This window comes from Drosophila teissieri, chromosome 3R (genome assembly GCF_016746235.2).
Source record: "Drosophila teissieri strain GT53w chromosome 3R, Prin_Dtei_1.1, whole genome shotgun sequence".
Classification (NCBI taxonomy): Eukaryota; Metazoa; Arthropoda; class Insecta; order Diptera; family Drosophilidae; genus Drosophila; species Drosophila teissieri.
The window spans coordinates 5767910-5792927 of record NC_053032.1 but is presented as its reverse complement, the minus strand read 5'-3'; the positions used below and the strand labels follow the sequence as shown (position 1 = coordinate 5792927).

At 38.2% G+C, this 25018-nt stretch overlaps 2 protein-coding genes and 1 long non-coding RNA gene across 7 annotated transcripts in view; 2 read left to right on the top strand and 1 right to left on the bottom strand.

Annotated features, from left to right (window-relative positions):
- Nucleotides 1-5438, bottom strand: part of LOC122620018 (histone-lysine N-methyltransferase, H3 lysine-79 specific) — a 43259-nt gene extending 37821 nt beyond the window's left edge. The window contains exons 1-2 of one of the 3 annotated variants that reach the window (XR_006326108.1): nt 5219-5438; nt 4533-4826 (exon numbers count right to left, since the gene is read on the bottom strand). The gene's annotated coding sequence lies outside the window, so the exon portion shown is untranslated. The remainder of the gene's footprint in view (nt 1-4532; nt 4827-5218) is intronic. The other 2 variants (XM_043797283.1, XM_043797284.1) reach the window with 2 other exon arrangements.
- Nucleotides 26-850, top strand: LOC122620022. Its single transcript, XR_006326109.1, has 2 exons — nt 26-297; nt 373-850. It is a non-coding gene; the product is annotated as an uncharacterized LOC122620022 (long non-coding RNA).
- A 1809-nt stretch (nt 5439-7247) lies between the features above and the next one.
- Nucleotides 7248-24283, top strand: LOC122620021 (transmembrane and coiled-coil domains protein 2). 3 transcript variants are annotated; one of them, XM_043797286.1, is made up of 10 exons: nt 7248-7713; nt 19527-19706; nt 21503-22159; nt 22283-22347; nt 22415-22917; nt 22996-23116; nt 23197-23301; nt 23379-23492; nt 23579-23754; nt 23819-24283. In XM_043797286.1, the coding sequence occupies exons 2-10, from the start codon at nt 19565-19567 to the stop codon at nt 23943-23945; spliced, it is 2010 nt and encodes a 669-aa protein (XP_043653221.1). In that variant the 5' UTR covers nt 7248-7713; nt 19527-19564; the 3' UTR covers nt 23946-24283. The 3 variants fall into 3 exon arrangements, with proteins under 3 accessions (XP_043653221.1, XP_043653223.1, XP_043653222.1); XM_043797287.1 differs by having other exon boundaries at nt 7249-7377; XM_043797288.1 differs by lacking the exon at nt 19527-19706 and having other exon boundaries at nt 7248-7377; nt 23819-24281.
- Nucleotides 24284-25018: the final 735 nt, after the last annotated feature.

Here is a 25018-nt window from a genome sequence, read left to right as displayed (position 1 = left end):
GCAGGCGGTGCCAGTTTGTCTTGGCTTCGCTTTCAAACACATGTTTTGCCTTTTCGTTGTCAACTGCTGCCACATTGAAAAATCAGGCAGCAGGAAAATCTGGAGCGAAACAACAAAGGCAAAAAACAACAAGTAATACGTTGTTTGCATCCTGCAAAAGCACTAGGTGTGGCCGAGGGATCCAGAAAAAGGAAAACATTTGTCGACTTATGTGCCAGCGAGATCTTAAAGGTTAAACTGGAAACGCACGAAAATCGACCCAAAATGGGGGTCTATTGCATATATGCACATATGTATGTAAGTTTACATGCATAAATATATAGTTTTGTTTGTCACAGGATTTTAAGCGAAGCCCATTAAACAACGATTCAGCGCAAAAAATTGGAAAAGGGAATGAAGAGGCCAAAGAACGACCTCAATTTATTTAACTGATTGGAACCCATTCGATGAATGAATTGTATTTCGTATGAACATGTGACGTTCATTTGAGACCGAAGACCACAATAATACCATTACCACCAAGAAGAATAAAAGAGGAACTCTCCCAATCCCTCTGCCTACTCAAAAAACTGAAAAAATCCACCCACAACCACTCGAAACCCACATAAAAGGAGAGTGAAAATGCATTAGGCTTTGAGCACATACAGAAACAGAAAACTGGCAACAGCGCACGAAGAGGTCTTGAACCAAAACCATAATTTATCTATCTCTGGAACTTCAAAGAAAAAATCATTTTCACTTTAAATAAATTGTAAATATTGTAAATATTTTGCATTTAACTCGGTTCACAACTGTATATAAAACATAAATACAACATTAATAAAAGTTGTTACACTACGCCCCTTTTAAATCCTCCACTCTTTCATATTTTTGGGGTTAAATTCTTTTAAACAGTCAAGTTGTCATTTTAAATCGCAGAGTTTCCATCTTGTGCTATTTCTGTGACCAGAAACCAATTCCCTGTATCTAATGTCCCATACAAAGTTGCATATCCAGCGTATCTGAACAATAAAAATAAAATAAAAGCTGCACAGCACAAAACAACGAAAAAAGAGAGGCAAGCAAAACAAATAAAGGCAGCAAACATTGCCGGCCAACAACTCCACGTAAACTTCATTTACAGTCTGGCTGCGGACCCCGATTCCTCCACCCCCCTTCCACACAAACTCCACAGAGGGGCTCCTCTTGCCCCCTCTTTTCAACCATTCCGTCGCCCATGCTGCCATTTATTGAAAGGCCTGCACGCAGTTTGTTTTTGTTTTTTTCTTTTTTGCTAGCTCAAACACAAAATTACTTTTTGTGGCTTGACTGGTGAGGTTTCTCCATCTCGCTCTTCCGCCTTTACCTCGCTCCCATTCCCTCTCTATCTGCCGTGCTTCCTCTTACTATCTATCTACAACTGAGTTCAACCAAATAGTGCGCATTGGGAAGTATTTAATTGCTTTAAAGAACCCGGCTTTAATAAATGCTACACATTAACTTGAATGAAATGGCGAAATTAAATTTAATTAATGTCTAACCTTGAAATCAAATGAACACCTGTATAAATAAAAAAAAAGCGTATTAATTCGATTTCAGCACATATTAACATATGAAACTAAATTGGCAAATGGAAACAGATTTTTACAAAAATTACATGGTACAGTTCAATCTTAAGTAAAATACATCATCAGTTAATCTTAATATTATGATTTTGTAATCCCTTCATTTTATTTTGCTGAATATAAATAAAAAATGGATTAACTATTTCATTTCCTCAATTTTACTTGAGAACATCTACTGTATTGTCCTGAACTGTAGCTTTTTCGTTTATCTTGCATGCTCTTTCTGTTTGTTATTGTGTGTGATAGCTTTTATTTAGTTTTTTGTTTTTCCTCTTTTTTTTAATAAATGCTTGGGTTCATTCAACTGTCAAAAAACACTATACATACACGTGGAAAGGGGCAGAGATAGACAAATAAAAAGAGAGAGGAAAAAACAAGATCGAAGCTCACGTCGCGACGTGCAGCATACGAAAGATGTAAAATTAATTGAGCTGCTTCTTCGGCATTTTAAATATTTATGTTTCCTTTATTGCCGATTACTCCTGTGCATACACATGTATGCAATTTCCCCGATTTTCCGACAGCTGCTTTCGAACTTTTTGTTCTAAATTTAATTTCAAATTCTAAGCAGTGAACAACATTTTTCAGCAGGCCACTGCCGCCCACGGAATCCCCCATCTTTATTAACGAATTTGCTCTGCACTCGCATTCTGTAAAGGTTTTTCCTTGTTTTTTCCAAATATGTTTATCTATTTTCGTTTCAGCGGGCGTGTGTGTGTTTGTTGTTTTTATGGCATTGTTTCGCTTTCGAGTTTCCGCCATGAAAGTGCAGACCTCCAAAATGCAACTATTTCTGTCCGACATAGATACACAGCCGATTCCCCATAGTGTGAGTGTACGCCGTGCAGTCGAAACTGTTCATGGGATATATATAAAACTAATAATTCTAATCGAACAATGTGAAAAGTAAGTTTTCTGGTTACAAAATAATATTACCTTTTCTGAAGGTTACAGCTATGTTGTACCAAAGACATTATTATTCTAATGTCTTTGGTTGTACTGTTGTGTACTAACAGCTGCTTGTAGTGTTAAGCTTTTACCGATCAAAACTGATTTGTAATTCCAAAAAATAGATCGTCATATCACATTAGTTTTCTTTCGATGACTATAAAATCAGCGACAAAACTATAAAATCAGCGCCACATCGTAATCTATGGGAGAAGAATCAACCAGGAAGAGAAGCGGAAAATAAGAGAAGAGCAGCATCCAAACAGAAAAAGCGTTACCAATACCGAGAACGATGAGCTGGCAACGGTATCTCTTTTTCACAAACCCACATATGTATTTACATACATATGCAGGCATCAAAAGCTACCATAAGGAAGAAGAGGAGCAAGATGCGGGCTAGAAAACGAAGGAGTAGGCAAAATGAAAAGCAGAGTGCAATAGCAACAACAAAGTTAAAAAAAAAAAAAAAAACAGAAAACTCTGGAAATAAAGTGGGAAGAAAAGCTTTCTGTTTTTCTTACTTGTGACTATGTGTGTGTGTGTGTATTCAACGCAGCAGTGGCAACCAAAACAACAATCGAAGTACAGTGAACCGAAAGATTCGAAAAAGTTGTAAAAGCACATGTATGTATGTACATAAAGTTGTGTCCATTGAAATAGCAGTGCATGAGGAACAAAGATGTAAAAAAGTATTTTTCCATGTCCCTTTTTGTTGAATTGTTTAAAATTAAGTAATTAATAATATTTTAAAGAAATTTTGCGTAAATCATAGGATTTTCTATTTTAAACTAGCACTGTTATTTCAATGAACACAGCTGTAAGTAATACATATACAATTCTTAAAGTTTACTGGTGTGCTAAAGGACAAATGCAACTTCTTAACGAAGTAACAGTGATTACGCATGCACACTATTTTGAATAAATAGGCAAGTGTTAAGTGTATTAATATTGCTATTTTTTCGATACATTTTTACAAGTCAAATTAAAGACGAAATCCTTTTGAAAAGAGAAATGCTAATTGGGAATTTGACTGAAAAAAAGAGTTAGATGAATGTCAAAAAACAGTTGATGCTGTGCAACAACTTTGATTGACAGAAATCATTTGGTCAGAATAAATGGCCAAAGTCGCAGTGGCCAAATGGTACGCAAAACTCGAAACCCCTCTCGGCCTAAATCTATATGCATACAAAGGTATAGACGGTTGAACTAGTTTCTTATTTATTTTTAGTTTTATATCCTGAAATCAAAAAAAAAGTGCACTGTGTTTACTGCCACTGACAGCATTTAAAACTTGTAATGGACGTAACCAGCAATACAGAAATCACTTGTAGGTTATTAAATCCTATTTGAACCCACACGAAAATGTTAATGACTTTATTAGTCCGCTACCAAATCATTTCGAATAATAATTCAGTACGTAAGCATGTTACTTCAAAATCTCTTACTCATCCTATTCGTAGCCAAATGAGAAAACAAAAATATTTCGTATTCTGACAAACTTGAAATCTTACATTTTATTAAATTTACACATAAACTTTGTTAAAAAAAAATTCTGTTTTGTATGCTTCTGTTTGTATGCTGCTTCTGTATGCTTCTGTTTTGTATGCTGCGTTTAATAAAGGTGAGTTTAAGACAAATAATAGTTGTCAAACGACTGCTTATAAATTATCAAATAGAAGTCCACTTTAATTTAATGACCTTATATGACACTTTTGGTAGGGCGAACGACTACTGTCTTCCCAAGCGTTATATTTAACTGCCCCAGATTCCGGAGTATCCGGCACATTGGAAACCAATAAATAAATACGTTTGGCTTTTCCCAAGGGTGTCTGATATTGCACTTCCGCTCTTATCGGAGAAGCAAACAGTATGTCCAGTGAACACACCGAAGTTAGTATTACAAGTTTTCAGAAAAGTTATTCGCCGTTTCTTCCCGTTCTTAAGTCTTATTTCGCTTTCGGGTTAAAAAATATTACTCACATTTAGCACACTCAGCGCTCTGTTTCTTCTCCCTCTTTCTCCACGCGCTGTCAATTGATAAGCCGTTAGCCGACGCCTCTCTCTCACTGCTCTCTTTTAAAGTTCTTGGTGTTTGTTTTACTCCATTCGATGTTGTTGTTGTTGGTGGTTTTGGTTGTTTGGTGTTAGTTGCCTTTCAGTTAAGAAGATGGGGAAGACGAAGACGTTTGAAACCGCAGTTCTCTAATTAAGCAATATGATTAACCTTAGATGTATTTTGTATTTACTATGTGATATAATTTTCGTTGTCAAGCACTGCAAGAAACACGGAGATATACAAGATTACGTTTGACACTTTTTGATTAGCTTTTAATATTTTTTATACACAATTGTATGCACACTAACACACACGCGTAAAAAACTCGCGGCGGCTACTGCTGCTCTTCTTCTTGCTCCGCCGCCTCTTCTTATTCTTCAAGCAGCAGCCTCTTTTTTCTTCGTCGCTTTCTCGGCTCTTCGCTTCGTATATTTCATACAATTTTCTTTGTTGCAATTTAGACATTTGTTTTAGCACACATGCACACTAAACACAGACACGTACACACAGAGGCATTCGCAGCAAATTATATTTTGCTGCTCTTTCTCTTTCACGCCGTACTGATTTACCGCCTCACTCTGGCTCACACACTCACACACTGGCTACTCACGTAATTCAGCTAATTTTTCGTATTCTTCCTTTCCGGCCAAATCTCACAATTGCCTCACTTCGATCCGCTGCGAGAACAAGCACGAGTATTGTATTGTATAATTAAGAATTTTTCTCCGATTTGCTACGACCCCAAAATGTTTCAGTACACACAGACACCACACACACACACGCGCGCGACGAGGAGGACGACGCAACGACACGTCCGTTATGTTCCAGCGAAAGAGAGAAACAAAAACACAAAAAGGAAACGAAGAATCCCTAACGGATGGAGGAAAAATGACTAACGCTAGAATGGAATCGAATATTCGATTGTTCTCCGTCATTGAAAAGTTGGGATTTTTGGTTTCTCAAAATTGCGTTACTTGTGGATCGGACCCCATATATATTTATTGAGATAAGCGTAATATTAAAAAAGAGTAGTAAAAAACATGAAGTTCACATAGTAAATCCATGTAAAATGTATCGATAAAGCATTTTATATTCTTTATTATAGCCGTTACTCGTACAGTAAAAGGGTATTTGCAAAAAAAATGTTTGCACCTCCCACTCTAACGCATTTAAACCGCCCAAATTTATATTTTTATGCCAAAAAGATGGTTGAACATTCTTGTTTGCACTCCCATAGCTGAGAAACGGGTATCTTATAGTCGAAGAACTCGACTATAGCGTTCTTTCTTGTATTATAATAAGCTTTTCTTTTAAACACATCTGAATATAGAGAAATTGATAAGCATTTGATTTGGTCCACTGTACGCTAAACGATATTCAGTATGCCCATTCTAAGATAATCTCCATTAGTGTGAACAGCTCCTGATCGGAGAGTGTGTCCCATTAGCATTAGGGAGCGCGAATAAAACAATCAAATTTAAATATTATTAATATTATATTATTAATATTAATATTATATAATTAATATTAATATTATTAATATTAATATTATTCAGCACTTTCTAACATCCAAAGATTGTTTTTTTTTTTTTTTATTTATTAAGTGAAGAATCCGTACATCATAATATTGTATCTTAACATCACAGGGGAAAAATATTCTAGGGGTAACCAAACACTATATACAAATTAGTGAAGTAGGAGCATATATACATAGCAGTTTTTACTGCTGTCCAAATGTCTTGGCAAAGCCTTGCCTTTTGAGTCGTCTCAGAGGTCGAGCGGGGATAAGACGTCTTGCAAGAAGGCTGCTATGACTCTGTAGTCTGTCACTGTATCGACTTGTGTGTCTCCCAATTTGTTCCTCAACTGTGTAGAGATTGAGGTCCTTATGGAGTGTAGAGTTCCGTACGTACCAGGGGCAGTTGGTTATTTGTCGCAGTGCTCGATTTTGCATCACCTGGATTCGTTTGTAATTTGATTTGGCTGCGATTCCCCAAATCTGGATCCCGTATAACCAGATCGGTAGGATACAGTGCGCATACACAGCTCTTTTGCATCTCAGCGAGAGGGTGTTCCTTCTGTTCATGAGCTATCTCAGTTGTTGTGATCTGCGACCACATTTCTTTACTGCATTTTTGAGATGCGGCCCAAAGGTGAGGCGTTTATCCAGTGTTATACCTAGATATGTTGCTTGCAGCGGCTGATCTAGTGTAACTCCTTCTAGCTGGAGTGGGGGTTCCAAAGATTGTGCTTTATATATTCCACATTAGATATATTCCACATTAAATAAAACATAATTACCAATTCTAAAATGTATTTCCATTTTTTTTTTAAATTAACGTTTGTAACACAAATAGATAAACGAGCTCAAGATTAAAAGGAACTGACAAGGCGGTTCATTTGTATTATTGATGTTATTCTACTTCTAAACTTAATTCCAAATCTATAAACATAATCTTAGTAAATCTAAGCATTTTGTGCTAACAATTAATGTTTAATTTGGCTTTAAATAAGAAATGAAAACGTTCTGGCAGCACTGTTCCAAACCAGAGTGACCGTTCGGTAGTGTGACCAGCTGCTTACCCTTTTGGTCTTCTTTGCTCAAAAAGGCGTCGACCACACTTACTTTGTGTTGATTTTTAGCGGCGGTTGGTTGTGTGGATACGTCGGAGCAAAGACGAAGGCGAAGAGCAGGCGAGCCGTCAACTCAAACAAAAAATAAAGTGCAGCAACTGGCTGTAGTCAAGTTAAAAGGGCAGCCAATTAAATGTAAGAAGCGACGTCCGCTGTTTAAAAACAAGTATCGCTGATTGTCCAGCGAAATAACAGTACTTCTTGCGAGGTGCGCAGAGCGAAAGAAAAATCAAAGAGGAAAATCTAATACACAAAAAGTGAAGAGCCAAATTGTTGTTAACAGAGTGTGTGCGTGTGTGTGCTGAGTGCGGTAGTGTTGTTTTGTTGGCGAGAGAGAAAATCGGAAAAAGGGCGTCGCAGTTTGAAAATTGATGTGTGCATAAAAGTCAAGCGCTGCAGCAGCCAAGAAATCGAGAAGAGAAAGAGAGGCAGAGAGAGAGCGGGTGCACCTCCATAACTGTTGTTGCAAAGGTGAGTGCGTGCTGAATATTGTTTTGGGTTCAGAATTGTTTATTTAAGTGTACTCTCAACCAGGCCAACACTCACAACCACACGCCCGCACGTACCTGTGGCCCGCGAACGTGTGTGTGCGTGTGTGTTGGCCTGCCTGCTTATTTTTTATGCGGAAAAAAAACTGATCCAAACTTTTTCGGGCCTCAGGAACCTCGTTTTGGCTCGTCTCCTACGTCATTAATCTTATTAATGTGAACCGAGATGGGTTTTTTTCAATTTCAATTTCAAACATATGAAAAATGTTTTACTTATTGCGGTTATACTAAGCTATGTAAAGTACTATGCACTACTATAGGTAATCAACATGTTTTAAAGCCAGCACCTGCCCTCCCCCTGACATATGTAAGCATAACACTCACAACCACACGCCCGCACGTACCTGTGGCCCGCGAACGTGTGTGTGCGTGTGTGTTGGCCTGCCTGCTTATTTTTTATGCGGAAAAAAAACTGATCCAAACTTTTTCGGGCCTCAGGAACCTCGTTTTGGCTCGTCTCCTACGTCATTAATCTTATTAATGTGAACCGAGATGGGTTTTTTTCAATTTCAATTTCAAACATATGAAAAATGTTTTACTTATTGCGGTTATTCTAAGCTATGTAAAGTACTATGCACTACTATAGGTAATCAACATGTTTTAAAGCCAGCACCTGCCCTCCCCCTGACATATGTAAGCATAACACTCACAACCACACGCCCGCACGTACCTGTGGCCCGCGAACGTGTGTGTGCGTGTGTGTTGGCCTGCCTGCTTATTTTTTATGCGGAAAAAAAACTGATCCAAACTTTTTCGGGCCTCAGGAACCTCGTTTTGGCTCGTCTCCTACGTCATTAATCTTATTAATGTGAACCGAGATGGGTTTTTTTCAATTTCAATTTCAAACATATGAAAAATGTTTTACTTATTGCGGTTATACTAAGCTATGTAAAGTACTATGCACTACTATAGGTAATCAACATGTTTTAAAGCCAGCACCTGCCCTCCCCCTGACATATGTAAGCATAACACAATTAATGTTTATAGCGACTTAAATTCAGTAAATATTAGCAGGGAATGCTTCTTGTGGCTTGGCAACAATCACACTTCCCTTCCTCCAATGGGCCCGTTGATTAATTCACTAAGCTGCACATTTGTGTGAGACCGTCTTGAGTAAATTTGCTTTCTATAGGCTCATCTTCCTGTTTGTTGTCATCATAGTTTGTTGCATTTGTTGTTGCTCGGAGACAGGCACGGTTGAATCCACAACAACACGTTTTTGTCAGCAATTGAATTAAATTCAGCAGGCATGATAAATGTAAGCGGACGGAAAATTAAAAGAATCGGCATTTATAGCGAGGCTATCTCTGCACAGAACGAAAAGTATAGTGCTGGTGGAACCAGCTTAATAACGCTAAAGTCACTAAGTGGCTATAAAAAAATAAAGTAGACTGTACCTAGTTAAATTTTAAATCAATGAAGCTCGAAAATCTTACTTTACATCAAAAGAGTTTCAGAAAATTATGTTGAAGGTAATACTAATGGTATTTAAATACAATTTTATGTATTTACGGGTGAAAATGTTTAGTTTTACATCCACTGAAACGCCTTTTAAAGTGCGTAATTATGTGATAAAATGTAAATTCTACTTTTGTTTAGTGTAGCTTTCTTGGTCGCCTGTCTCGTTTGCCTGTCAGCTATTTTTGGCGCAGTGTTTATATTATTTATTTAATTCAGTGTGCAGATCAACCTCCTCCCCCTGCTCACTCGACTTTTGTATCTCTTTTGGCCTCTGACAACTGATGATTTTATTTATGATTCTGTGGGCTCGCATCTCTCGCATATGCATAATAAGTTTTTATATAAATAAAATTCGTTAGCCCAAATGCTTAAACTGCGCGCGCTCCTTTCTTGTTGGCTTAATTTGATTTTCAAAATCAGCCATGAGCATGGAAAACCATTTGCTCTTGCTCAGTTTGTTGCCAACAGCGCCAAAACACTTGAACACACGCCGATCTGGATATATTTTGAGTTTCCGAAAGCCCACAAGAGAGCGAGAGTTATTGTTATTGTCTTTGATGACGTCAAAGAACAGGTGGGCGGTGGGTGGAGTGGAAAATGCTGGATTATGAGAGAGCAGATTAGGGCATTGTACTTACTGTCTAGCCAGTGGGGCTTAAAAAAGCCGATTTGCATGTGCCAAAAGACCAAAAATCACAGCCTTTAATGTTACTTGAAATAAACTGAATTTCTTGATTAGATTAATGTTAAAAGAAATCATTTACACCAATTGTTAAGTGATTAATTTCCACCATGATCTTTCGCATTTCGTAATTACCACTTTTTATGCTGAAGCGGGTTGACTGTCAATCCCTCTTTGACTGATCAATTCGGCTTAAGCCATTTGTCATCCTCATTAATTGGCTTTCTCTTTTCCCGCTTCCCCTTAAATTCTCACAGCCGAGATCGAAAACAGTATTCAACAAACCTGCCGATAAATTACTTTCGGATTCGACCGAGTCCCAGTTTTAAAACTTCCCAAACCCATCAATATCCGAATTTCGTGCATTATGCAATATAATCGAAGCATAAAAAGAGCACGAAAGCACGTCAATTATTTGCACATTTAATTAAGTTTGTTTGATGGGCGAAGGCAACCGCCTTCTGCTAAATAAGCAGAGTGATATAGTGTTGTGTTTTATTTCGTTCTTGAACCTCGACGGTGTTGCTTTTGCTGTGTTCTGTTTATTCTCTGCTGTTTTGCTGTTTTGGGCGTGTGCCCAAAAGAGAGACGCCAAGAGAGATGGCCATGTGCGAGCGAGCCGGCTCTTCGAATGGGTTTTGTCCTGGCAACAAGCGACGCTCCCAACAGAAATGTTTCACAATAATTAAAAAATCACCCCTGAGATAACCTAAAACAATCGCATTTCCGCCTGCGAAGACAAATAATCGTGATCGGCTTATATGTGGGTTTTTTAAAAATACATGCCACTTTTACTACCTCACGTCTGAGCACCCATCCAATCTTGATTAGATTCGTCTGCGAACTCTTTCTCAGTCCCCTACTAATCGGGCCGATTGAGTTTATTAATCATAATCGACTTATAAAGGAATGTTAAATTTGTTCTTCAATGTTTCCCTACTTAGCACATACTGTTGAAACGTTGGGTTCTCAGAGGAACTCTGATCCAAATTTCAGTAACCAAGGTGTGCTTCGGATTATGGGATTTGTCGAGTTGCTGATGACGTCAGCATGCTAATTTAGATTAAACGCTTATATCCATACCTTTGCCTAGACGTCAGTTGTGTTGGTTGCTCATCAAATTCATCAACGTAGCAATTGTTCTCGGAAAAAAATCGTTATAAAACAATACATATTTAGAGCTCTAGATCTTGATAGATTTTAGGGAAAGTGTTTTTGTAAAGGAGAATATCTGATTCTCAGTGACTCATCCACTACAAATATACTCATCAGATGACCAAATATGACAATGACCTTATAAGTTCAACTAAACTATAGCTTTTCTCCGTTATTTTTGCCGTTGCCGCTCTGGTGGCCCCACACATGTTTCAACCACTTCCGTTGTAAAAATGTACACATAAATTGATAAATTGTTTTGCACAAACAAAAAGAGAGAGCGACAATAGAAATGGGAATTTTCACTTTCACCTTTTGAGTTTGACTTGATGGAAAATGGAAAGGGTTGAGGATTTGTCAATCAATAATTTAATGTTTGTTTGACTAGGCGACAAAAATGTTCAGGAAACTGAGAATGATAAATGATAAATGTATAAATAAAAACGTAAATAAATAAATATAAATTTGACAAATTTGGTAGTTATTCAATTAGAAGTAAGCAAATACGGAACTGATAAAGCGATTATAAATGTTTAAAAGCACCATTGTTTTTAAATACAACAAGAGAGAACGCTATAGTCGAGTACCCCGACCATCGGATACCCGTTACTCAGCTAGTGGAAGTGCCAAAGAAAAAATGTCAACACTGATAGTTTTTAGCGGTTTGTGGGCGTTACAGTGGGCGTGGCAAAAATAATGTTGGCAAATTTAGAAGACTAAACAAAATGAGAAGAAAATTTACAAAACTAATAAAATATTGAAAAAATATCAACACATTTTTTAAAAGTGTAGGCGTATCAGTTTTGGGCGTTGTAGTGGGCGTGGCAACATGGGTCAACAAACTTGCGATGCGTCTATGTCTCTAGAGCCTGCTTGCTTAATCTCAACCTTCTAGCTTTTACAGTTCTTGAGATCTCAACGTTGATAAGGACGGACAGACGAGCGGACGGACAGATGGACATGGCCAGATCGACTCGGCTATTGATCCTGATCAAGAGTATATATACTTCTATAAAAATATATGTATAAAATTACATGTTCTCCCTTTTTGGTTATAGTGTTCATATTCGGTTAAGAACAACTAAAATTCAATAACCGAAAAAGATTTGGTGTCATCGGCAGGCACCCATGAATCATTCCGCTTTGGGGCTTGAAAAATAGGTGGGGACTGAAGCCCCACCCACCTCATACTGTTATGCTTCATACTGGATCCTTCAAAAATCCGTTTTCTTTGTGAGTTTTCGTTCTGGATTTTGGTTTTGGCTTATGTACATACACCACACGACAAAAACAATGACCAAAAATAATTTTGCATGTGTGTATGCCAAGTTAGCAGCGTGCTTTGTGTTTTCCTTTCCGGTATTTTCGGTTTTCATGAGTTTGATATTTCATGCACGCCACTCGCAGCGTCTCATTTGTTTATACCTTTTATTTATTTGCTTTTTATTTTCATATTTGCATTTCAGTCATGCGAGCTTTTGCTGACGACGCTTGGTCGTCGGTCAATTCATTGAACATTCAGTGTAAAAATGTTAAGCAAGTTGATCTTTGTCCGAATATTCGATGAGTAATATCAACAACAGCTGAACCTAACAAACTGAGATGTGACTAAATTCTATATAATGTGATGAAGCTAAACCAACGTGTAGAATTGGCTGCGGGAAACGTTAAATCATATTTAGGTTTATTAATAAAGGAGACAAATTCTTCTAGGAGAAGCAGACGAAATATTCATTTATCCAAATAGTTTAGAAATCGGTCGCAAGTATTTTTCCCGGAATTATCTATGCTAATCAGTTTAATATCTACACAACGATTTATTAATTAATGTGAGTATGGTAACAGCAGCTGACCCAAAGTAGCAATTGAAAATTGGCAATATGGTATCAATTGAATATTAAGCATTTGGAAAAGTTTTAATCAAGATGCCTTGAAATGAGGTTTTCATTCTTTATAAAGAGACACATTTATTTTTAAAATTTTTTTCTGTCGCGAAAGTGGCGGGTTTATCTTTTAATTTTCAAGAAGTAGCATTGATTCACCAAATGCACTGAACTTCTCGAGTCGAGCTCCAAGGTCCACTCGGCTCAAAGTTCAGCTCGGAGTGTTTGTTAACAAATCCCATGACATTATAAAATTGATGTCCGAACCCAACTCAACTTTGTTGGGTCTCCTCTTTCTTTTCGAGCCCTAAGTTTGCCGTGGAAAGTGTTATTGACCCGCAGCAAAAGTCAATTAGGTGCTTTGCCAAAATTGAACGATGAAACAATTGGCTTTGGGGCGTGGTCGATCATGCTTGAGCAATTAGTTTATGGACAAACGATATTTCCATTTTATTTTAGCTATGTAATTATTGTGTAATAAGCAAAAGAAATTAGTTTGCTTGCAGCGATGAATGACTTTGCATAGGTGACATTAATGAATACTAAATGCGACGTTGGACTTATTAAATTTTGAAATAAAATAAATAGCATCTTATTTTTAAAAATTAGGCCAAATATAATGGAATATCGCTGATATTGCTCTATTTTGACACAATTAAGACTTCATTTTTAAATTTTGAAATATAATAAATAGCATCTCATTTTTAAAAATTATGCCAAATACAATGAATTTTGCAACATTTATTGTTATTGCTTTATTTTGACACAATTAAGATTTCATTTCATTGATGGCTGCAACTCTTAAATCCATTTCAAGAACATTTCCATTATCTAACGTTACAACCTTCACCTGTAGGCGGGGCTGCTTGTTTTGGTGTGGAAGCAAGCCATAAAATAGTTTCAAATGTGCCATGAGTAATGGTCAACAGATCTTCTCGTTCACTAGAAGTATCTGTTAAGTTTCTGCAGCATCAAATTGGCCCCACATGCTGGACTCGTGCTGCGAGTATCTCAAAGAAAGTGGCACAAACCAATTGCGTTAATGGGAAACCGCAGCGGAAGAGATGGTCCCGCAGAGAGAAAATCGAGAATTAGCACCGCAGACTGCAGCATAAAGCATTGAATAAATGTCATAAAGGTAATTGCCTGGCTGACTACTCTGTTGTTAACTGGAAAACTTCCAAACCACAAAAACCGAACGAAAAACCTAATAAGGGGAGAACCAATCCAAAAGTACTTACAACTGAGTTCACAACATTTTAAATGGATATTTGCACTGCTGGTAACATTTTAAAACACTACTTTCTAGTGACAGAGCAGGAAAAAATTATGGACAGCGATTGCACAGCAATAAAGATTATGTACTGAACTGATAATTAGGTAGTATTTACGATCCTATGTCCATAATATGTAGCAAAAAAGTATGGTGGCTCGGAATCATGAAAAATTATGTAAACAAAGCCATTTAAGAGTTGAATATTACGCGAACTCAACAAAGAATACCAACAAGAAAAGAAAACTATTTCCTATTTTTGTGACACATTTTAGAAAAATGCAGAGGTGAGGTGAAAAATCAGAGTCATATAGATAAAGATAAACACAGGATGCATGTTGTTCAACAAAATGACGTCTTCTGGAAGACGATTCCGCCTTTTGCATACCGAAATTCCGTTATCAGATTTCCTGCATTAGTTGTCCTCTGATGAATAAGGCGACGGTGAGTAAAATTTTATATTTACACACTCGATGTGACATCAATGGGATGTGGGTTTAGCCGACACCTGAGGGCTGATTAGTGTCAGGTGTGAGGACTTCTTGTGGATAAGATAAGGCCTAAGCACGAATAAATTGATAGGCAATCTTTCCGCAAAATTTAAAATAAAATAAAATAAAATTATGAAAACCTTTAGTTCCCAAAAGAAAATCACGTGAGTCAAAATAAAAACAAATTGGGCTTTTTGCAAGTATATTTTCGAAAGCGTTATTTCTTAACTAAAGCATTTAACTGTGGTCCAAGATAAATGATAAAATCTAACAAATAAATTGTCATTACAACTAAAAATGACTTCATTTGGTGCATTCGAATTTGTCACATTTTACGTTGGAAACCAATTTGACGGAATAACTTTTGCTTACCTCGAAACCACTATGAGTTTCCCGGAAATTGCTCATTCATTGTCATTCTGTAACTATTTTCATTTCAAAAAGCAGTTAGTAGTAAAAAACGGTTGGTAGGCTATAAATTAAGTTTATTCTTTATGTTTTACGGCAATGATTTACAGAAAGATTTATGTTTGGAGATACACTTGGAATGCTGCTGTGGTTTACTTATACAATTTTGCTAATACATAGGTAAAGAAAGTCGATGGATATTTGTTCTTTATATAAATCGTTATCTAAAAGTCATTGGTTCCATTTGCACCCGTGCTACCCACTAATTATGCCAGATAGTGAAATAAGTTTACCCTCTCACTTTTTCCACTTACACAACACACTTTTGTTGATTGATTGATAAATACGGCTTGTAATTAAAATACCATTGCAATGTCTGATACCTTTCGGTGGCAGTTTGAAAATAGATATACTGGGTATCCAATGCAGCGATAATAAGCTTATTGAAAATAGCACAAGCGTTTCTTTCTTTTCCCCGCTGTTTTTTGTGGTTGTGGTTGTCGATTATGACGGTTCCCGGTGTGCTTATCTAAAACAAAAAAACAAAGCAAGCTTGTGGCGCAACTCTTTTGTTATTGGTACCCTTTCTTAGGGTGCTTTTAATATGCAATGATACGATATATACATGATCGACTGTCATGGGAAATTAGGAGAAACCCTATGATAAATAAATAAAAATCATGTAGATTCTTTTTGTGCAACAGTAATGCATTTTTATTGTAGAGTTGTTCCAACAATGTTAAAACGTTGGCTTATAGTAAATGCATGTCTACTATAGCTCATATTAATACCCATTACTTCGATTCTATCGATATTTTAAAAGAATTTGGAAATTTCTCCCCCGCACTTCCTCTAGCTGAATATCGGGTATCTGATAGTCGTAGAACTGAACTACAGGGTTTTGTCTTGTTTGTATGTACATTTAGCATGAATCACGACTCGCACTTGACACCTGCCACCCACCTTCCCACTGTCGCCGCCATTTCCACCACCCCATTTTGTATCTGGCAACGAATGAGAACAAAGTCGTCAGCCTCGTAAGTAAAAAAAAACAAACAGGCTACAACGTACCTTTGGCTTGTCTCGAACAGCAGTTTAAACACCTGCAAAAATAAAACACAACGCAAAATGCTGAAACAACGACGGCGGCAAAGTAACATCTATAAAATACATTGACAACATCGCGTCTTGTTAAATTGTTGAGGTAATGGGCCAGCAGTCAAAAGTTGACTCACAATGGTTTATGTTTTTTTTGCCTCTTTTCTTGACTTTTACGGGTTTTGTTGAGCAAACTTTTTCATTCTTTACTCAACGTTCAATTGTTGCTGACGTGCATATATATATAAATGTTTATATATACATATATGTAGATATGTATACTAATGCTTCAATACCCTGACCTGCACAACATTTATGATACTGTCGGCTTCAGTTTTCGCAACTCTTGTATAATCGAGCCGAAAAGAAAAAAGAGTTCGAAATTCGCGCAAAGTTGCGAGCTACTCTGCGAAAACAAAGCACACAATCGGTAAAGTTAATGAAGATTTAGACCAACGGTTTCTATAAAACAAAGTTGAAAAGCAATTGATAACCCAAAGATATCGAATAGCACTTTTGGGCGTTATAAAAACTTGTTCTTTCTTATAAAGAAGAAAAATGTGCAAGCCTCTGTTGTAAACCTTGAGTAGTGGAATACTTTAATAATTTATCGTCTCGTCACGTAGGGAACCAATTAGTGAAGTGCAATTGGAATAAACTGTGTATCGTGAGGTCATTTGAATTATTCCAGACAGTCGAGTTCAGCATCTTTTATGTGGCACAGATGAGGACCGAAGTCTATAAAAGGCATCAAAATGCTGCCTAATGCTTACTTTTTACAGGGTGATGTGTATGGAATGGATGGCGAGTGGAGAGGCGAATGCAAATGAGACCGAGAGTAAGTTCTGTAATTACTTGCTCCATGGCTGCTGTAGCCTGTGTGCTCGACTTATAATATAATGCGGTTCTTTCTATTTATAATCCAATCGCGGTGACCTTCACAAATGATAACCAGATGCGCTTCCGAGTCGGAATCCCTAGATGTGGCATGTGGAACGTTGTGATATTCAGTAGCGGGTCATTAGCAAATGTATTGGCATAATTCTAAGTGTGTAAAAATGCATGGTCAGATTGGTAATTGTACAATTTGTAAATTTTGTTATAAAGAGGCTTGTAAGGTTGTTTAGAACTTGAAGCCTTGGTTATCCAAATTGATTAGAATCCTTGATTACAATCCTTTTGATTCGCAATTGAAAAACTTCCAAAATAAAAAGGATCGTGTATGTTGAAGGCCATGAGTGATACTTATAAAGAACCTGTTTAAAGATGATTTTCCATCATTCCCAAAATACGGAAAATTAATCGTTTTCCACTGATGGATCTCCCGGGTTCATGTGCATTCCAAAACTCACTATTGATAACTGACATTCTCTGCAAGGGTTGTACTGGCCTCTTGCTTCCTTATCACTACAAATTGCGACTTGTTTAATATAGTCATCTGAGAAATTGAGGAACAGAAAGGGGGTAAAACGAGAGATATAGTCTGCGACATCATGAGTTTCAAAGTCGGGAGTGCAGTGACCCTGAATCTTTTTTCATTTTCATCGCATTGCAGTTGTGTGTCGCTCAGTAGACGTATTGATAAGCTTACTTTGAATGATTTGGGTTACAATGGAGGCTGATAATTATATTAAATTGAATTAAATTTTTGTATTAATAACTAGACAAGTTGAAATGTATAAAACTTGGAAGATAAAATCCAACCGAATATATTCGTAATTAGTTATTAAATGCCAGTCTGAGGAAAGGGGAATTCTTAGTTCGCCGCGGACTTTCTTCGCTTCGCTTGGTATATAATATCAATGCGCTTATTGTTATTTTGACATTGTTTTGTTTTTTTGTTTAAACAGCGAGTCGCGGAATAACAAAAAAAGTACAAAAAACAGAAGAAGGTTACAAAATACGTTGATTAAAATTCACAAACAAACTGAGAGAAAGGGGCACAAAGAAAATGATTATGCTCGATTCACACAGCGAAACGTCGTAGCTAAAGGCACCGAACCCATCCTATTCCATCCCTCCCGACCTCCACAAACCCATCAGCTGTGGCGCAGTCAAGTACAGATGAGCATTTGGGTTGAAAGCGCAACGGACTGAGTAGGTTTATCTTTATCTCTCTATCACTGTCTTCCGATACTCTTGTATGGGAAGACATACGCTTCTCAGTTCAGGAACAGTGATGGATTTTAAATGCATCTATAAGAAATGTTTCGAATGAACTCAATATGTTTTCAATATAAAAGAATTCTCTATAACTAGAAATGCCCTTTCTGAATTTTAAACCCTTTCCTATTCTCTAAATAGAATAATATTTATATTTGTTTTAAATGTTTTCATGTAGCTTTAAATTAGGAAAGTGTTAGACTGTTAAAATGTCTGGATATGTGGGGATAAGCTTAAAGGGGTTTACCGAACGGAAAATTACCAGAAAAATGTAAAGCGCCAAAAGAAAAAGCGAAACGTGAGTGAAATGTGCTGCTTGTGGATTCTCAATTGGTTCAAGAAAAGTAACAGTGGGGTAGGTTTTCAGTGGGCGTGAAAGTTATAACCACTAAAGCCGATTACGATCTGGAACGGCATCCATCCATGCAGACAAACAAGCTAGGTCTAACCGATTCACTTGAATCGATTCACACATAAATGAAAGGATATTCGGAATATTCCCTTGTGCTGATTAAATACTGTGAATTATATACATACGTGTTAATGCAAGGAGAACCCCTCTGGGTGTGCTGACGACAAGGCAAACAAAAAGGCTGCTTATAATAAAGTAAACAATTTGTATCGGGGTGCACACAATGATAATGATGAGGCGTCTTCTGCCTTTATCAAAGTCCATCCTACCACAAACCAACATCATCGCCATGCCGCCCATGACACTTGAGTTCTACACTTTTCAGGCGGAGAACTCATATAATCAATTCCTATTCTCTGATACAGTCGGGTGGTAGCCAGGGGCAGTATCTCCAGCAAATTGCTACCGTATCTTTGGTTAAGAATAGATTGTATACATACATATCTGGATGCGAGCACTTGAAATGTGTCAGCGATGATACTACTTTTGGGTATTCAAATTTTCAAGATGGTTTCCATCTGCCAAGAAATGCCAGGAATGTATAGATTTATTATTCGATGTGCTCCAGTTTTCTTCACACTTGTATATATGAAATAATCCCATTATGCGGGGATTATCAGCTGGCGGACAGTTGATTCACCTTTAGACTTTGCCACTAGAATACGTTCTGAAAATATTGTTGTTCATTCGCTTCTGTTGTTTCCTTGCAGGCAGCGAAATCGTCGTCATTGAATGGCAGCCTGCAATAATGGACTCATCGCCTAATGCGACCCCTAATCCGAACCAGAATCGTGACTTCCTAACGCTGAAGCCCCTGCGTCCATCCCGCGGTTCCAGCTCGAATCTGCGCGCCAGTCGCTCGCCCTCTGCCAGCCGCAGCACCGAGCAAAGTAATTATCAATTACGATTATCAATCCTCCGGACTCCTCCTCCCAAGCCACTATCCCCTCCTCGGGCTCCTTCTGGTCCATTAGTCAATCGCATAATTGGAATGATTGGGTCGTGCTCAAGCCGGAGCTTCCTGTATCTTATCAGCGGTGCTAATGCTAATCTGGGAGTCTGGATGTGGTGGCCCAGCTCGATTTAGGCGGGGAGTGCTGGTTATTTGTTGTTATTTGATACTATAATGCCGCTATCAATTAGTTTTTACAACTGTAGATCTAAATCATAAAGGTAGTAGTGTAAAGGATAAAGAGTAAGGAGAGTGGGGTTTTAAATCAAACATCTAAGTATTATATGGTTGGGTGATATGGATAAGTTGAGTTAGTATACTTTGACAGTAAAAATGCACTTCGTATTTGAAATAAGTTCAAAGCATTTAATACTCTGCGAACCAACTTTTCAACTAAAAATATCACACATTTAGTTTGTTAGCTCAGCAGATTTTCCTCTACAAAAGGTTTTCGGAGCTCACTATATGCCTTCCACCATAAATTTCCACCCCGGCTGTGGTTTAGCGATGACTCATCTTCCAGAATCTAAAAACCGCCCATACACCCCCTATACGCCTATACGCCCATTATTCGCAATGTTTTCACGACTTTGGCATCAACAAGCTTACGGACAGCCATGTATAAATCAAAAGCAAAAAGTATAGGCCCCTTTTGAGTGCCTTGGTCATTATATTATCCATTTCATTGTGCCTAACATCTGTTATTTGTTTGATTGCACACTTTACATATTTTCGTTTATATCTTTTTATACTTTCCTTGTTTAGCTTTGTAACCGTTGAATGTTAGCCTGCCTAACTAGCTACACTTGCAAACCAAGCAACCCCAATCAGAATCATTGATAAATGTAGGTATACCAATAGAATAAGACTCTAGTTGTTTTGCAAGTAGCCCGCACACTCCATGCACTTTCGCCACCACACTCACGCACTCATTCACATAATTGTTTTACTACTTATTTTGGTTCTATTCACAGCGAAACGCGTGATTTAAACGCTACTAAACTGCCTGCCACTGCTTCTTCTTCTCCCTGATTCTTTTGTCTGTTATTCTTTTTGTCTGTCTCTTTTCGCGACACGGAAAGAGAATCTGTCAATAAAAAATGAAATAACTTTTAAATTTTTAATTCATCATCCATTCATCAAACAAGCTAAACCAACAATCAGCGCTAGTGTGCGAACCACACATTTTCAAGCCCATTGAAAAAATAATTCAAATTAAAGAAAGCAAAGACTATTTTTACTTAACAAAAGCTTACCAATTATTGAAATTCTATAAGTCATCTTTACAAGCAATTTTAAATCTTGTGATAAAATTCAAGTTAAAAAATAAAATACCGCAAACGCATCATTAAAATAATCTATTAAAAACTTTTAAATCATTTTAACTTAAAATAAATAAAATTATTACAAACTCTTAATAATAATCTTGTGTACCAATATGAAACTAAAACCAACTAAAAATAAATATATTTACAAAAGAAAATGAAGCTTAATGTCTCACAAACCTGAAAAAAATGTAATAAGTCAGACACGGATAGAAAATGAATACGTAATAAACAAAAGAGCTAGAATTGAAGTTAACTCATTACATAACCATCGTTAAGAATTGAACTTCTATGTGCTGCTTCCAACGCACCTCATAATCAACAGAATTTAAAAAAAAAACAAAAGAAACGCAGACAAGACTTACAAAATAACCCAAGTCGTACCTTTCTATGCGCAACAATACTCTAGTGTCCCGGGAGCGAGCCAGCGAGGCAGCGGCAGCCACTCAGACAGCAGCAGCCACAGCGGGAGGAGCAACTGCCCACTCGGCCGGAGGAACTGGGGGAGGATCCGCAGCAGCAACGACAACGGCTGGAGCGACCACGTCCGGATCCGGAGCAGCCTCCGCGAACACAAACAGCAATTCCTCGGCCTCATCCAGCACAGTGGCAGCTGCACAGGCGGCTGTCTACAGCGGCGGCAACACGGTGACCGGTAGTTTGGGCAGCGCCGGGGTGGTGGCTCGTGGCTTCCGCAGCCACAGTCCTACCCACCGGCGGAGGAGTCGCGAGCGCCAACGACGCACGCATGGCTCTGACCAGGGTGGTCTGCTGGCCTACAGCGGTCTCGTTGGCGTCAACGACATGTCGGATTTCTTGGGTCCACAACAGGGTGGAGGAGGCGGCGGCGGTGGGAGCGCCGGCACGGGCAGCGGTCTGGAGGATTCCCGGCTGTCTGGCAACGAGGACTACTACTCGTCCTTTGTCTCAGACGAGTTCGACAACAGCAAGAAAGTCCATCGCCGCTGCCACGAACGCAGCTCCAGCGTCCAGGCCATCGACCGATTAAACACGAAGATCCAATGCACCAAGGAGTCCATCCGACAGGAGCAAACTGCCAGAGACGGTAAGTAGATAAATCGAATGGAAAAATATGTAAAGTTTTAGTATAATCCAGAGATGGTAACATTCGCACATTTCAACTCTTGTACACAGTATGAATTAAATTTGTAATAATTGTTTAATTTAGATAATGTCAACGAGTATCTGAAGTTGGCAGCCAGTGCAGACAAGCAGCAGCTGCAGCGCATCAAGGTATGTAAACCCACTTATCTATTTACAAGAATTAAATAATTGTTATCAATGTGATACTCCTCGACAGGCTGTCTTTGAGAAAAAGAACCAGAAAAGCGCACACAATATCTCGCAACTGCAGAAAAAGCTGGACAACTACACAAAGCGAGCCAAGGATTTGCAGAATCACCAGTTCCACACGAAGAGCCAGCACCGTCAGCCGCGCGAGGTGCTGCGTGATGTCGGCCAGGGTCTTCGCAACGTGGGAGGCAACATCCGCGATGGCATCACTGGTTTCTCCGGATCGGTGATGTCCAAGCCACGGGAGTTTGCGCACCTGATCAAGAACAAGTTTGGCAGTGCCGACAACATCAACCAGATGAGCGAAGCCGAGCTACAGGGCATGCAATCTACCAATACCGATGTTTTGGTCAGCGAGCGTTTGCAGCAAGTGCCTGGAGCCGGAACCTCGACGGGTTCAGGTGGCGGCGGACAGAACAACAACACCGGGGCGGGAAGCGGTACGGGAAAATTCAACAGTGACAATGGCAGCGAATGCAGCAGCGTAACTAGCGAAAGTATACCGGGAGGGTAAGTGCAGCTCAGGATTGATCATAGACAAGGATAGGAACGAACCTAACGAACGATGTTAATTAAATTTGCTAATAGGTCTGGTAAAAGCCAGTCGGGGGCCAGCCAGTATCACATAGTGCTGAAGACATTGCTAACTGAGCTGGCAGAGCGAAAGGCCGAGAACGAGAAGCTCAAGGAGCGCATGGAACGACTCGAGGTACGCGCACTTTTGGGAAACCGGCGAAATCCCTGTGCCACTACGACTAATATTCTAACCTCCGTTTCTATGTTCAAAAGACGAGCCAAAAGGAATTCAACAATCTGACCGCCACACTCGAAAGTGAACGCTATCGTGCCGAGGGACTCGAGGAGCAAATCAATGACTTGACGGAATTACATCAGGTTCGTAGTTCACTTGGCTGACGCTTTGGCAGTTTGCCCGACATTCGTGCTTATGCTTTGCCGCCTTTGTTTGACAGAATGAAATTGAGAATCTGAAGCAAACGATTGCCGACATGGAGGAAAAAGTACAATACCAAAGCGATGAAAGACTACGTGACGTCAATGAAGTGCTCGAGAACTGTCAAACAAGGGTAAGTTCGAACGCTTGGGGATTCCAGCCCCAACCCACACCCAATCGCGCCAAATGCAAACCGAGTCTAAGTGAGCTCTTTTACAGATATCAAAAATGGAGCACATGTCGCAGCAACAATATGTCACCGTCGAGGGCATTGACAATTCGAATGCGCGGGCTTTGGTTGTGAAACTCATCAATGTGGTATTAACGATACTGCAAGTGGTGCTCCTGCTTGTGGCCACCGCTGCAGGCATCATAATGCCTTTTCTCAAAACGAGGTAATTACTTCTGAATTATATTTCACGATGAGCACTAATTATATATTTGTATGCTTATTTCTAGGGTTCGCGTTCTCACAACGTTTTTGTCTATTTGTTTCGTCATCTTTGTAATAAGACAGTGGCCGGATGTTCAGGACATTGGGTCCGGGCTGGTGCGGCATCTCAAGCAATCGCTGGTGGTGAAGTAAACTACGTAAGCTTGGTGGCCACCTTCTCATCTACCGGGTAGCTAACACGTTCTTTAGTTATACTAAGTTCTAAAGTGCATATGTTGTATATAGCTTATCGATAACGATTATAACTATAATTTTTAACTGAAATTGTATCAATTATCACAACAAACACACCCGAGAAACTGTACAAAACATTCATACTCTTTTTCACACATATAATCATCACACAACACTCTTGCATCAAATCTAGCAAAATTGATTTAAACTATACGTATAATAACTTGAAAATGCTGACAAGTCTCCGTGCATTACTCAACTATATTTGAATATACATAATTTATGTATTACCGATATACAATATTAACAATACTATAAAATAATTGAAAATATATAAAATGAAAATTTGTATAAATTAAATTTTTTTTTATTGCGGGGAATTTTTTTTAAAACCAGGATTGCTTCTTTTGGAATTGCACAATATTATTATTGTACATAATTTACATGACATCAGTCAATTTTCCAAATATGTAGGTAAGTATCGATTTTTTCATTCCATTTATTAATTTAAATTAATTTTTGCTATTAACCTAATACTTTTAGGCAAAAAAATATAAAGTTCTTTCGGCATGTTTTTGCCGCATATCTAAAAAGTATAATCTCAAAATGCGTATATTTACATTTACTTACTTTGCTTACCCGTTACTCGTGGAGTAAAACGATGTCCTAAATCCGTAACGCCCACAATTATGAAATCTTTTGATTCTTATGATGTTGCTTTGCCATTCCTATCAACAGCCAAAAACTTTAAGACCACGCCCACAAACTTCCCAAACCTGTCTTACCCAATCTTTTGAGTTTTTTGAAATTTGTTCTATTTTATTACATTATTTGAAAATTTCTATTGAATCACGCCTACAATTTTGAAAATGTATTTCTATTTTTTTTAATGTATTATTTTTTTTTCCAAGTTTCTTTCGGTATTCCATAAGAATATTGAGATTGATCCCTCGCACCACCGCTAGCTGAGTAGGAAGTATCTAATAGTCGAGGAATTTGACTGTAACGTTCTCTCCTGTTTTATTTTTATA